Raw genomic sequence first — 11335 nt, 5'->3', positions numbered from 1 at the left:
AACTATTCAAATGAATTTACAGTTAAATAGCTAGAAAAAGTATGTTGAAAATCATGTTTAGTAGGTTAAAAAGATCAGTGTTTATAACAACTATCACTCTACCAAGTATGCTAATTTTTGCCTGTGTTAGCAAAAATAAGTCTGTAAAACTCTTGGGTTACAATGATTAAACACACAAAAGTAAAGAAATAATGAAGTGAGGTGATTATGATTATTGAGTCTGCCAGATATACGTTAGCACAGGTTTTATACTACTTATACTGTTAGTATTCTTGTGCATAGTATGTGACAATATATAGAGGCACACATTATCTAGTGGCCTATTGTTATATGGTAGTTGCATGTGTTTTATTCTACAAGTTTTTACTTTGACACAGATGTGTCACAGACTCTTTTTCATATACACATACAGGACAGGGTGGAAGTTCTTGAGTATCTAAATGATAAGTTCTTCTTGTTTGCCTCCTGCAGTGAAAAATAATAATAGTCTGCTTGGCTTTTTTCCAGATAACTTTTTTCATGCTGCTGTCTGCAGTGTGCGTAATGCTGAATTTGGCTGGTTCCATTCTCTCTTGTCAGAACGCTCAGCTGGTAAAGTCCCTGGAAGGATGTCAGTTGGTGAGTAATGAAAAACAAATCTCTCATGAAGGGCAGTGCATTTTATTTTTTGTTTATTTGGTTGTCATACAGGTATTCTTTTAATTTTAAAGCCAGTTTCTCTTCAGTTGAAGCACTTCTAGGCATACTGATGTGAAAAATTGTATTGCAAAAAGTTCAAGAGTCAAAGTGATCATGCATTTACAGTGTTTTGTTAATGCAAAAATTAGGTTGCAATATTAGAAGTATGTGCTTCTTAGGGTCATGGCACAAATGACACTTAAACAGAATAGGTAGAAAACAGGCCAGATCAAAGCAATGCAATGATTACTAGTTGATGTCAGCAGTATCAGGATATCATCCAATAGCTCCTTATATAGCCAGTGTATTTCACAGACATATTGATAGAAATGTTTTGGTATGTGTATGTTAGCATTTGATTTCCTAACCTTTGCTACCCAGTTCCTTCTTTTAAATTACCAAAGCAAATGTATGTTACTTATACAGCATCAGCAAAATTGCCATTATGTAGGTAAAGTATACCTCAAGTATTTTAAGTTTTTATCTGAGGAAAAAGTACATTCATACTGAACCCTAACATGTTTTCAGACTTAACTACAAGTATATCTGCAAAACTAAACTCATGCCTAAAATCTCTGAATACGTGGTTTAAAGGAAATACTAAAACAATTATTCCTGCTCCCACCCCCCTTCCAATTCAGGAAACAAATGATATTAAATTCTAAGATTGTCAAATGCACTGAAGAATATTTATAGATATGTACATGTAGGATTCATGAAGTGTTAGGAATATGTGTCTGCACGCACCCCAACATGTTGATTTGAATGATAAAAAGGAATTTTGCTGTGTAATGCCAACAGCTTTCGTCTTGATGGGGAGTTGGAGTTGTGCTGCAGAGCTAGAAAAATCAACTGGTGGAACCTGGAGCTGTTTTAAGATGTATGCTGTACTTTGTATTGCTGTGGGAAAGTAGCTTTTTTCTTGTGGTGTTTGAGTTACTTTCATGAAAAAAAGAATTATTATAGGTATTTTGGCAGAAAGATTTTTGAAGGGAGTTATACTCATCTATTTTGAGATCCTTTTGTCAATATTGGGGCTTTGAAGGATTGCATTTATAGCAGAACTTCCTGTGAAGACTGAAAAAAAAGTGTCTTGGTATCTGCATGAAAGAAAGAGTAGCCTCTCAAAATGAATGCTTTCCTAACTACATAATGTAGCCATGTAACTATATCATGCAACCTGTCTATTGTAATTTTCAAACATGATGCTTCGACCTGGAGTATCATTGTAATGAATATTTTAGGCCTATATCTAGCCATCATGTTCCATGTTCTCTAGCAATGCTATCTTGACACATGTATCATGTAGGATAGTATCGAAGCCCTAAAATAAAAACAATGAAGAAACATTAGAATTTTGGAAACATCTATTTACCTCTTTCTTGCTCAGTAGCCCGTTATTTTATTTGTTGGCAAAAAATTCCTAGAGTTTCTCTGTTGTATGATACAGAAATTATTTCAGACCAACATGTTCTTAACAACTTACTGTTTTTGACATTTAACTGACCGTAATAATAAATGAAAAAAAGTATGTATGTATATGTGTATGACTAAGGGGAGACACTTGTACTTGTCTGGGCAATCCTTCTCCTCTGACTCAGGAGTAACTACTGTCATGACTGACATGGTTTTGTAAGTAAAAGAAGAGCCTGTCCTAGATGAGAAGAATGAATGCAGCAACAACAGTGCCATTGGTGTTACGGTATAGTGCATGCATGGGTCTTGCTGCATGTGTACCTCTGCTTTGCTAGTTCCTTTTAGCAAAGCCATTTGCTAAATTTGCTAAACTAGCCATTTACTAGTTGCTTTTAGGCAGCCATTAGCAAAACAGGGCTACTCAGCAAAGCCTACTGAAAAATCCCTAAGCCTACAGTTTACATGCTTGCTTACAGTTTGCATACTACTGCTAACTGTGATTATGTATGTGCTTGTGGGAGTTTAAACGTGCTGACAGTATTTATCAGTTAGCAATTAAACATAACCATATGCGATCTCTGTATTGTCATAATGTATGTATGTTAGGATTCCTCATAGGCTTTTGCACCAAGCAGAAAGATTCCTAGTACTGAAAGAAAGCATTTTATTTTCTCTTAATAGAAGCTCTAATCGAGGTCTGGGACAAAGAGAAGAAAATTGAGATAATGAGAATCAACAAAGTGGCATCGCTTGGACAGAAAGTTGAAATAAGCAAAGTTCTGCTTCGTTACCACATTCATAGACAAATAAAGCATTGGCTCTAGCCAGTGGTTAGATGTTCACTACCAAGAAAAATACCCTAAATCGAAGGAAAGTATTTCTGGTCTTACAAATGTTTTCTTCAGTGACATCTCCTCTGGTTGTGAACAGTATGTTTCTTCTTAACTTTTGGGTGGAATCACCATCTCTAACAGGAAAATTGCTCCAGAAGTAAGTAGTGACTGAGCTGTGCAGCTGAATTATCAGATCACTGATGAAAATTAAAAGGGAATAAATGCATTTGGGTAAGGTGAAATTTAGAAGAAAAAAGAAGGGCTGGTTCAGTGTGTCAGTGTGAGCTGAAATTCCCCCCCCCCATCGACAATAACCAGGCTAGCTCAGTCTGGAAGCGAATAAAAGCTGTATTTACAAGCAGATCTACAATCTATGATGAAATGCAATGAATATGTACAAATATACAAAATTCACAACATTTACAAATATATACAATCAACAGAAAAGCACAACCAAGGTCCTTTGCTTCCCCCCAAAGGGGACCTTTCCCAAGGGCCTCTTTCTCAGGGGCTTCCCCCCAAGACCGCCCTGGCAGAAAGCAGAGTTAGCTAAAGCAGAAAGTTGTTAACTTAGCTTGCCAAGGTCAGTGTGTTATCTTCAGCCAGAAGAGAAGAAGAAACAGCAGATAGACAGCCCAGCAAGTTGCCCTGACTGCAGACTGCAGACTCCCCTTTGTTTTGAGCAGTAGTTCTTAAACATTTCTATCTAATGGAAGTGTTTAGAACAATCGCTATTTTGCTTTCCTACACCCAATAGTGACTTATTTACACTCTTTAGCTTTCTCTGCTTGAACTTTGCAAAGAAAAATTACAGAGACAGTTTCAAACCATCACAGTCCACCCCTTCTAAACAATGCCATTGGCTGCTACTACTGTTCGTCTAATCTGAAATAATATTTACAGCAATAGTCCGTTCCGGCTATCTCAGATGTAGATGATTCAAAAGGGTCAAATCACAGGAAAAACAGCAAACAGCTTGTTTCCTCACAGATGGAGCGAAGAAAGGAACAGGGACTCTCAGGTGACTCAGGGCTCTCAGGTTTCGTAGGGTTCATGCACCGTAGATCTCATGGATTCTCCACTTGGGCGCGATGTCGTATCTGCACAACACTCTGAATTTAACCTCTCTCAGCCAAAGTTAGATTTCTTTGTGGAATACACTGAATTTCACCATTTTCTTGCATCACCCAATAGGTGTGACCAGGACCTTCAGCAGAAACCACCCCTCGGACAGGTTTGGCCTCTCCTGAAGGAGAAAATACCCTAACTGTTTTGCCTAACAGATTCTTTTCTCTGATAACAGGAACTCTATCACCTTTCTCCTTTTGCAACAAATCTGATTGAGCAGGTCCAGCTCGATTCACTGAACCTCTACTATTCATCAACCAGGTTGCTTGTGCTAAATGTTTCTCCCAGTTTTTCAAAGATCCACCCCCCATGGCTTTGAGAGTGGTTTCAGCAAACCATTGTAGCGTTCGATCTTCCCTGCAGCTGGTGCATAATAGTAGGGAATGTGGAATATCCACTCGATGCCGTGCTCTTTGGTCCAGTTCTTCACAAGATTGTTCTTGAAATGAGTTCCATTGTCTGACTCAATCCTCTCTGGAGTTCCGTGTCTCCACAGGATTTGTCTCTCCAGACTAAGAATGGTGTTACGTGCAGTTGCATGAGGAACTGGATAAGTTTCCAGCCATCCAGTGCTCGCCTCTACCATAGTCAGCACATATTGCTTACCAGATCGAGATAGAGTGATGTAGTCAATCTGCCAGGCTTCACCATACTTGTACTTGGACCATTGGTCACCATACCACAAGGGCTTGATCTGCTTTGCCTGCTTAATAGCAGCACAAATGTCACAGTCATGGATGACTTGTGTGATAGCATCCGTGGAGATGTCAATGGATCTGTCACGAGCCCATCGGTAGGTTGCATCTCTGCCTGGATGTCCTGACGAGTCATGGGCCCACCGAGCTAAGAGCAGCTCACCTCGGTGTTTCCAGGTAAGATCAGGATCAGGATCAGAGTTTGTGTCCACTTGGGAAACTCTTGCAGACAGATCTGCCTGATGGTTGTGTTGTTGTTCGTCAGTACCTTGCTCTTAGGAATGTGGGCATCGACGTGTCTCACTTTCACTGGGATTCTCTCAATGCGAGCAGCAATGTCTTGCCACAGATCTGCAGCTCAGATTGGCTTTCCTTTTCTCTGCCATCCATTCTTTTTCCAGTCTTTCAGCCAACCCCACAAGGCATTGGCTGCCATCCATGAGTCGGTGTAGAGATAAAGCTTTGGCCATCTCTCACGTTCAGCTACGTTAAGAGCTAGCTGGACAGCTTTTACCTCTGCAAATTGACTGGATTCTCCTTCTCCATCTCTCGCTTCTGCAACTCTGCGCGTTGGACTCCACACTGCAGATTTCCATCTCCGCTTGTTCCCAACAAGACGACAGGAACCGTCTGTGAACAAAGCATATCTCTTTTCATCATCAGACAGATCACTGTAAGGAGGAGCTTCCTCAGCACGAGTTACTCTCTCCTCTGGAGGTTTTGCACAGCTTGTGCCTTCTGGCCAGTTTGTGATCACCTCCACCAAACCAGGCCTTTCGAGATTTCCCATTCAAGCTCTCTGTGTTATCAGAGCCATCCACTTAGACCAGGTAGCATCTGTTGCATGATGTGGTGAAGAACCTTTGCCTTTGAACATCCAATTCAGAACTGGCAATCTAGGAGCTAGAAGAAGCTGTGACTCAGTTCCAATCACTTCAGAAGCAGCTTTTACTCCTTCATAAGCAGCTAAAATCTCTTTCTCTGTTGGAGTGTAGTTTGCTTCTGAGCCTCTGTAGCCATGACACCAGAAACCAAGAGGACGTCCTTGTGTCTCACCTGGAGCTCTTTGCCATAAGCACCAGGTTGGACCATTGTCACTCGCGGCCGTGTACAGAATGTTCTTAATGTCTGGACCAGTTCGGACAGGTCCCAGCCCCATCGCTTGGACTACCTCTCGCTTGATCTGGTCAAAGGCTTCTTGTTGCTCAGGACCCCACTGGAAACTGTTTCTCTTTCGAGTCACATCATATAGAGGTTTCACAATCTGACTGTATCCAGGAATGTGCAGTCTCCAAAATCCCACTATGCCTAAGAAACGCAGAGTTTCTTTCTTATTGATGGGATTTGCCATGGTGGAGACTCTGTTTATCACATCCATTGGAATGTGACGGCGACCATCTTGCCACTGCACTCCCAGAAACTGGATTTCTCTGGCAGGTCCTTTTACCTTGTCTCGCTTGATAGCGAAAGTGGCTTGCAAGAGAATGTCAATGATTTTGTTACCTTTCTCAAAGACTTCTTCAGCAGACTCACCCCAGACAATGATGTCATCGATGAACTGAATGTACTCTGGAGCTCCACCTTTCTTCAAAGCATCATGGATCACTGCATGGCAGATGGTTGAACTGTGAATCCACCCCTGGGGCAAACGATTGAATGTGTACTGAATGCCTCTCCAGGTGAAAGCAAACTGAGGCCTGCATTCCTCTGCTATGGGAATAGAGAAGAAAGCATTAGCAATGTCTATGGTAGCATACCATTTGGCCTGCTTGGATTCCAGCTCATATTGGAGTTCCATCATGTCTGGTACAGCTGCACTCATGGGTGGAGTTACTTCATTCAAGGCACGGAAATCAACTGTCAGACGCCACTCTCCATTCTGCTTTCTCACAGGCCAGATTGGACTGTTGAAAGGTGAATGAGTTTTGCTGATGACCTTCTGACTCTCCAGCTGACGAATCAAGTTTTGAATGGGCACCAAAGAGTCATGTTTGGTTCTGTATTGTCTGTGATGCACAGTTTGAGAAGCAACCAGCAGCTTTACATCCTCTATCTCATGTTGTCCCACAACTGCAGATTTCATCTGAAAGCTCAGGTCTAATGGACAACTTCAATTTTTCTCCATCAATTTCTACAGTTGCTATTCCAAAAGCCCATTTGTAACCCTTAGGGTCTTTAAAACGCCCTTCTCTCAGAAAATCAATTCCCAAAATACAAGGTGCATTAGGTCCAGTTGCAATGGTATGTTTCTTCCACTGTTTCCCAGTTAAACTTATATCAACCTCTATCTTAAACAACTCTTGGGATCCACCAGTGACTCCCTGAATAGTTATAGCTTCTCCCCTTTGATAATTTGATGGTATTATGGTGCACTGAGCTCCTGTGTCAACCAAGGCCTTGTACTTCTGAAATTTTGAAGTGCCAGGCCACTGGATGTACACATCCCAATAGATTCTGTTATCTCCATTATCCCTCACGTCCCCTTGGTGGAAGGCAGGGGTGGTGGGGATTACATCCACATGTACAGCTGGCACAACGTCCAGCACCAGAATTAGGATCACTGTTGGAGCTATCAGAGTTGTTCTGGGAAACTGAGGAAGCGACAGCTACCCTCCTGGTATTGCTACCTCGGGATCTGCCCTCTGCAGCTCCCGTAACCTCTTGAAAAGATTAGAAGTTGGTTGACCATCCCATCTGTTCATGTTCTCACCAAACTGATCACGCAGAGTTATCCAGATACTGCCACGTGATTGCCTCTGCTGTCTGTTTTGGTTTGACCTATTCTGGAATGGCCTCCTTGGAGCACATCTGTTTCCTACAGCTGAAACTTGTATCCATCTGGAGGAAGAGGAATCAGAATCATCCCCCTTCATCAAGTTGGATATGGAGGTTTTAAATTCCTCCTTCAGCTCTTTCATGCAATTCTTTAGCTCTCCAGACAGAGTTTCAATGGCTGAAACCAAAGAAGTACGTGCAAGACTATCCTCCAACTGCCTCATTTGGTCAGTGAAATGGCCAACAGTGGGAGGCACTCCACCGTAATTTCTTGCCACAATCCTGCTTTCCAGAATAGTAGCATAATTAGGAGGAGCAAGCTTAATGAGCTTTTTGGCAAGGCCTGTTCCAACAGGAATTTCATCAGGATTCAGAGTCTTATGATCTCCATACATCAATTCTCTCACAGCAAACTCTCTCAGACGCTTGATTCCCTCATCTATTATGGTCCAAGGCTTAGGGTTCCATGGTAAATCATCTCTGCTAGGGTACCTCATAAGGACTGACAGTAAGAGGCGTGCCCACAGAGAAACTTTACCAATGCACTTGCCTAGATGCCTGTCTATGCCTGTATCCTTTGAGAGCGTCCCCAACTGGGAGGCCGACTTGTCGCCTACCACCAATGCTGGGGCTCCCATATCAAAACACCTGGCTAGCCAAGACAGGACTGGCTCATTATCTCCTCTGATGTAATCCTTCCTCACATGTCTAATTTCCTGTCTGGGTGCATTAGCTGACTGTATGTCATCCTCCTCATCATCATCTTGAGGTCACTGTCCCCATACTCCTACTGTAATCCTCCGTTGAATTTCCTTGAGTTCAGAGGCACTGCCAGCAGTTGCTAATCTACCAGGGTCTACATCCTGACCTACATCTCCATCATCCATGTGTGGTCTCAAGAGTTCTGCCAGAGTTTTAAGGCTAACCTTCTCTTCCTCACCAGAAGGATCTTTCTTAACAGAGGGACCCTGAGTAGAAGGACCCTCGCCTCCTTCTGCACCATCTGCACCACCTCCTGCACCATCTGCACCTTCTCCTGCAGCTCCTTTGCGCTTTCTGGTGACAGTGGCAACCAAATTTACTGGGTTGGCTTTCACATTCGCAGTAGAGTTGGCAGGAGGTGAGGAATTCTGTGCAGGGTTAGCAGGTACAGAGGGATTCTGTGTAGAGTTGGCAGATGCAGAGGAATTCTGTACAGAATCAGCAGGAACAGAAGGATCCTGTGCAGAGTCAGCAGGTACGCTTTGAGACCCTGCAGCTGCTGCTGCGTCCATATCGACAGCAGAGGGAGGAGGAGGAGACTGTGCCTCGTTAATGGCGTCTGTCTGAGTAGTCATGGCTGTTGTCTCGGATTCTGGCACACTTCCCAGACCTTCTGGCGAAGGTCCCGCAGCTACTGCTGCTGGCTCTGAGTCAAGGCTATCAGCAGCTTTCTCACAAACCTTAACTGTGATTTCCTGGACACTGGACACACAATTCAGGAAGAATTGCTTCCTACCCCATCGGAAAATAAAACTGGAAAATATCCCAATTTTCCACTAGAAAATTTAATGTTTAAAAATATCCTACATTCAATGATTATCACAGAACTACATTTGATCAGAACTTTAAAACAGCCTTAGGTTCTTTAACTGTATGTTTGCCTCCCTTCTTCCTTTGTCTTGCCTTCTCTAGTCTTGTTCTAATCAACAGTGATGGAAAGGCATGGTATCAAACAAATGCTTTCAGTGGACAGGCAGAGGATTTGCCTTTGGGTAGGCATTTTGGGATTAAGAGGTTTGGTGAGTGATTGTGTGGGAACATCATGAAGAGGTGCTTTCTCCATTGGTTGTCATGTGGCAGAATTCAAAGGAAACCTTTGCTTGTTTCTCCAGGTTAATGGAAGATTGTCACTTAAGCAAGATTCACGCAAATAGTTCTTGCATTTTTTTTCCAAAGTCAGTGTACTTGGCAACAATTATGTTTCATTTGTCCTTCCCTGAGCTTCTCCTTCCTGCTATAGTTGGAATGTGCAAATTTTCATCTGGACTAACAAAACACTGAGCTGGCAAAAGAAGATACAGCAAACGTTCAGACTGCTTTTCAATTTTCAGAGCATAATGAAGTATTTAATAGCTTTGCCACAGTGTTTCGTGCTGGGTGAGGGCAATTTAATTTAATTGTGACTGTTTATCATATCATAACTGTTTCAGAAAAATAGTGTCATGAGCCCAGACCATAATTTTTGGATTTTCCTTACTCAGAGTCACATTTCGGTCATGTTGGGGACTTGCATGTGAACACATTATATTGTCCTGCTGAAGCGCTCAATATGTATGAAATTCTAGGGTTCTGTTCTTGCACTATGGTGAACAATGATGCTTTATGATTAAGCACAGAATTTGACTCTGTATTTGGTAATATATTGTGTTTGAACATATTTAGTAATTTTATTGCTGGTTTTCACTTGAAAAATGCCAGTTTCTTGTAGCTTGTTCTAAGCTTATTTCATGTTCATTTTTGTGTTGTAGATCTGTGCATTCCTGCTTTATGTGTCTGGATGTACATTATTGGCAAGCTCTAAATCCTTCAGTTGCCTTCTGTGATACAAATTTACTTCATGGCAATAAAGTAAAGTAAGAGTCAAACCCCAGCTTTTGTATACATGGAGTTTGAGATGTAGTCAACATCCCATATAACTACCAAAAATATTTTAGTAAATTTCCAAGCACAGTACAAAAGTCAAATTCAAAATAAATTCTGATTTATAAGTAGTATTTCTGTCAAACTCACTCATGCTGAGCATGTGGCTTTAAAAATTATGATAGCATCTACTGTATCGTGGAGTTCAGATTCAGAAGCTTTCCACATAGAGTAAATGTTTGAACAATAAGTGAGAGACAAGGGTCTTATTTTGTTTTAAACTTTGGGGATTTATTCTAGAATGCATGTTTGCGTGAATATGAAAAATGTACTCACCATATGTTAGCATTTTGAATCTGTAATTTGTAAATTTATTATTTGTGCTCGTTATCCTGCAGCTTACCCACATACAACATTGAGGAGCAACAACAAAAAAACTAAAGCAGTAGCTTTAATGGCTTGTTACAAAAATTTAATTGGGATTTTTTCCCTTGTGATTAGCTGTAGATCCTGTGGCCAAAACCTCTAGTTAGTGCTTCAGGTCAGTGAGAGTATGATGTGTACGGAGCAGTTACACACTGAAGCTGTTCATTAATGACCAAAAACCCCAGCATTTCCACCTTACAAGTTTCTTTTTCAAAAAAATATTAATCTTTCAAATTTTGTGCTTAACATATGTGGGTAAAGCGATCGGTATATATTTTTTTTCATATTCTGTTACTGCACAGGACAGAATTTTTTTAGTGATGTTTTATTTCTTAGTCCTTACAAAATTCCAGAATAATGTACGCCATTTTTGTTCTTATTGACTAGTCCCTTTTTTTCCCTTGATATATTCCTGCCACTCAACTTCATTCCTTACTGGATCCTCCTGTTCTTTCTCTTTGCATAAGGTGCTATATTGGATAAAAGTTCCTTTCATAGAAGTACTAATGAGGCTTTCATGCACTTCACTGCCATGTTTTCAACTTTCAAACTTTTATATTTTGTTTTGGGCTTTTGTCCTGAAGTCTTTGTGTTCCCTACAAAAAGCCCTGAACAAAAGGGTCAGAATCCAAAGTAACACTGTCACTTCATCCCTAATTTACCCTTTCTGGTGTGAATATGTGTGTGTACTTGGCAGTGATTTCTTCTTTGTTGAGACCCCTTAATATCTAGACAGAACTTGATGAATTGATACAGATGAAA

The 11335-nt window shown here is 41.2% G+C and overlaps 1 protein-coding gene across 1 annotated transcript in view; it reads left to right on the top strand.

Annotated features, from left to right (window-relative positions):
- The first annotated feature begins 519 nt into the window (after positions 1 to 519).
- The window catches only part of ENTREP2 (endosomal transmembrane epsin interactor 2), a 48399-nt gene continuing 37583 nt past the window's right edge, over positions 520 to 11335 (top strand). The window contains exon 1 of the mRNA XM_054388319.1: positions 520 to 618. Within this exon, the coding sequence (XP_054244294.1) occupies positions 520 to 618 (99 nt within the window). The remainder of the gene's footprint in view (positions 619 to 11335) is intronic.

Source organism: Indicator indicator, chromosome 16, assembly GCF_027791375.1.
Source record: "Indicator indicator isolate 239-I01 chromosome 16, UM_Iind_1.1, whole genome shotgun sequence".
NCBI classification, from domain to species: Eukaryota; Metazoa; Chordata; class Aves; order Piciformes; family Indicatoridae; genus Indicator; species Indicator indicator.
Note: the sequence above shows the minus strand (reverse complement) of the source record. Positions and strands in the feature narration are given on the sequence as shown.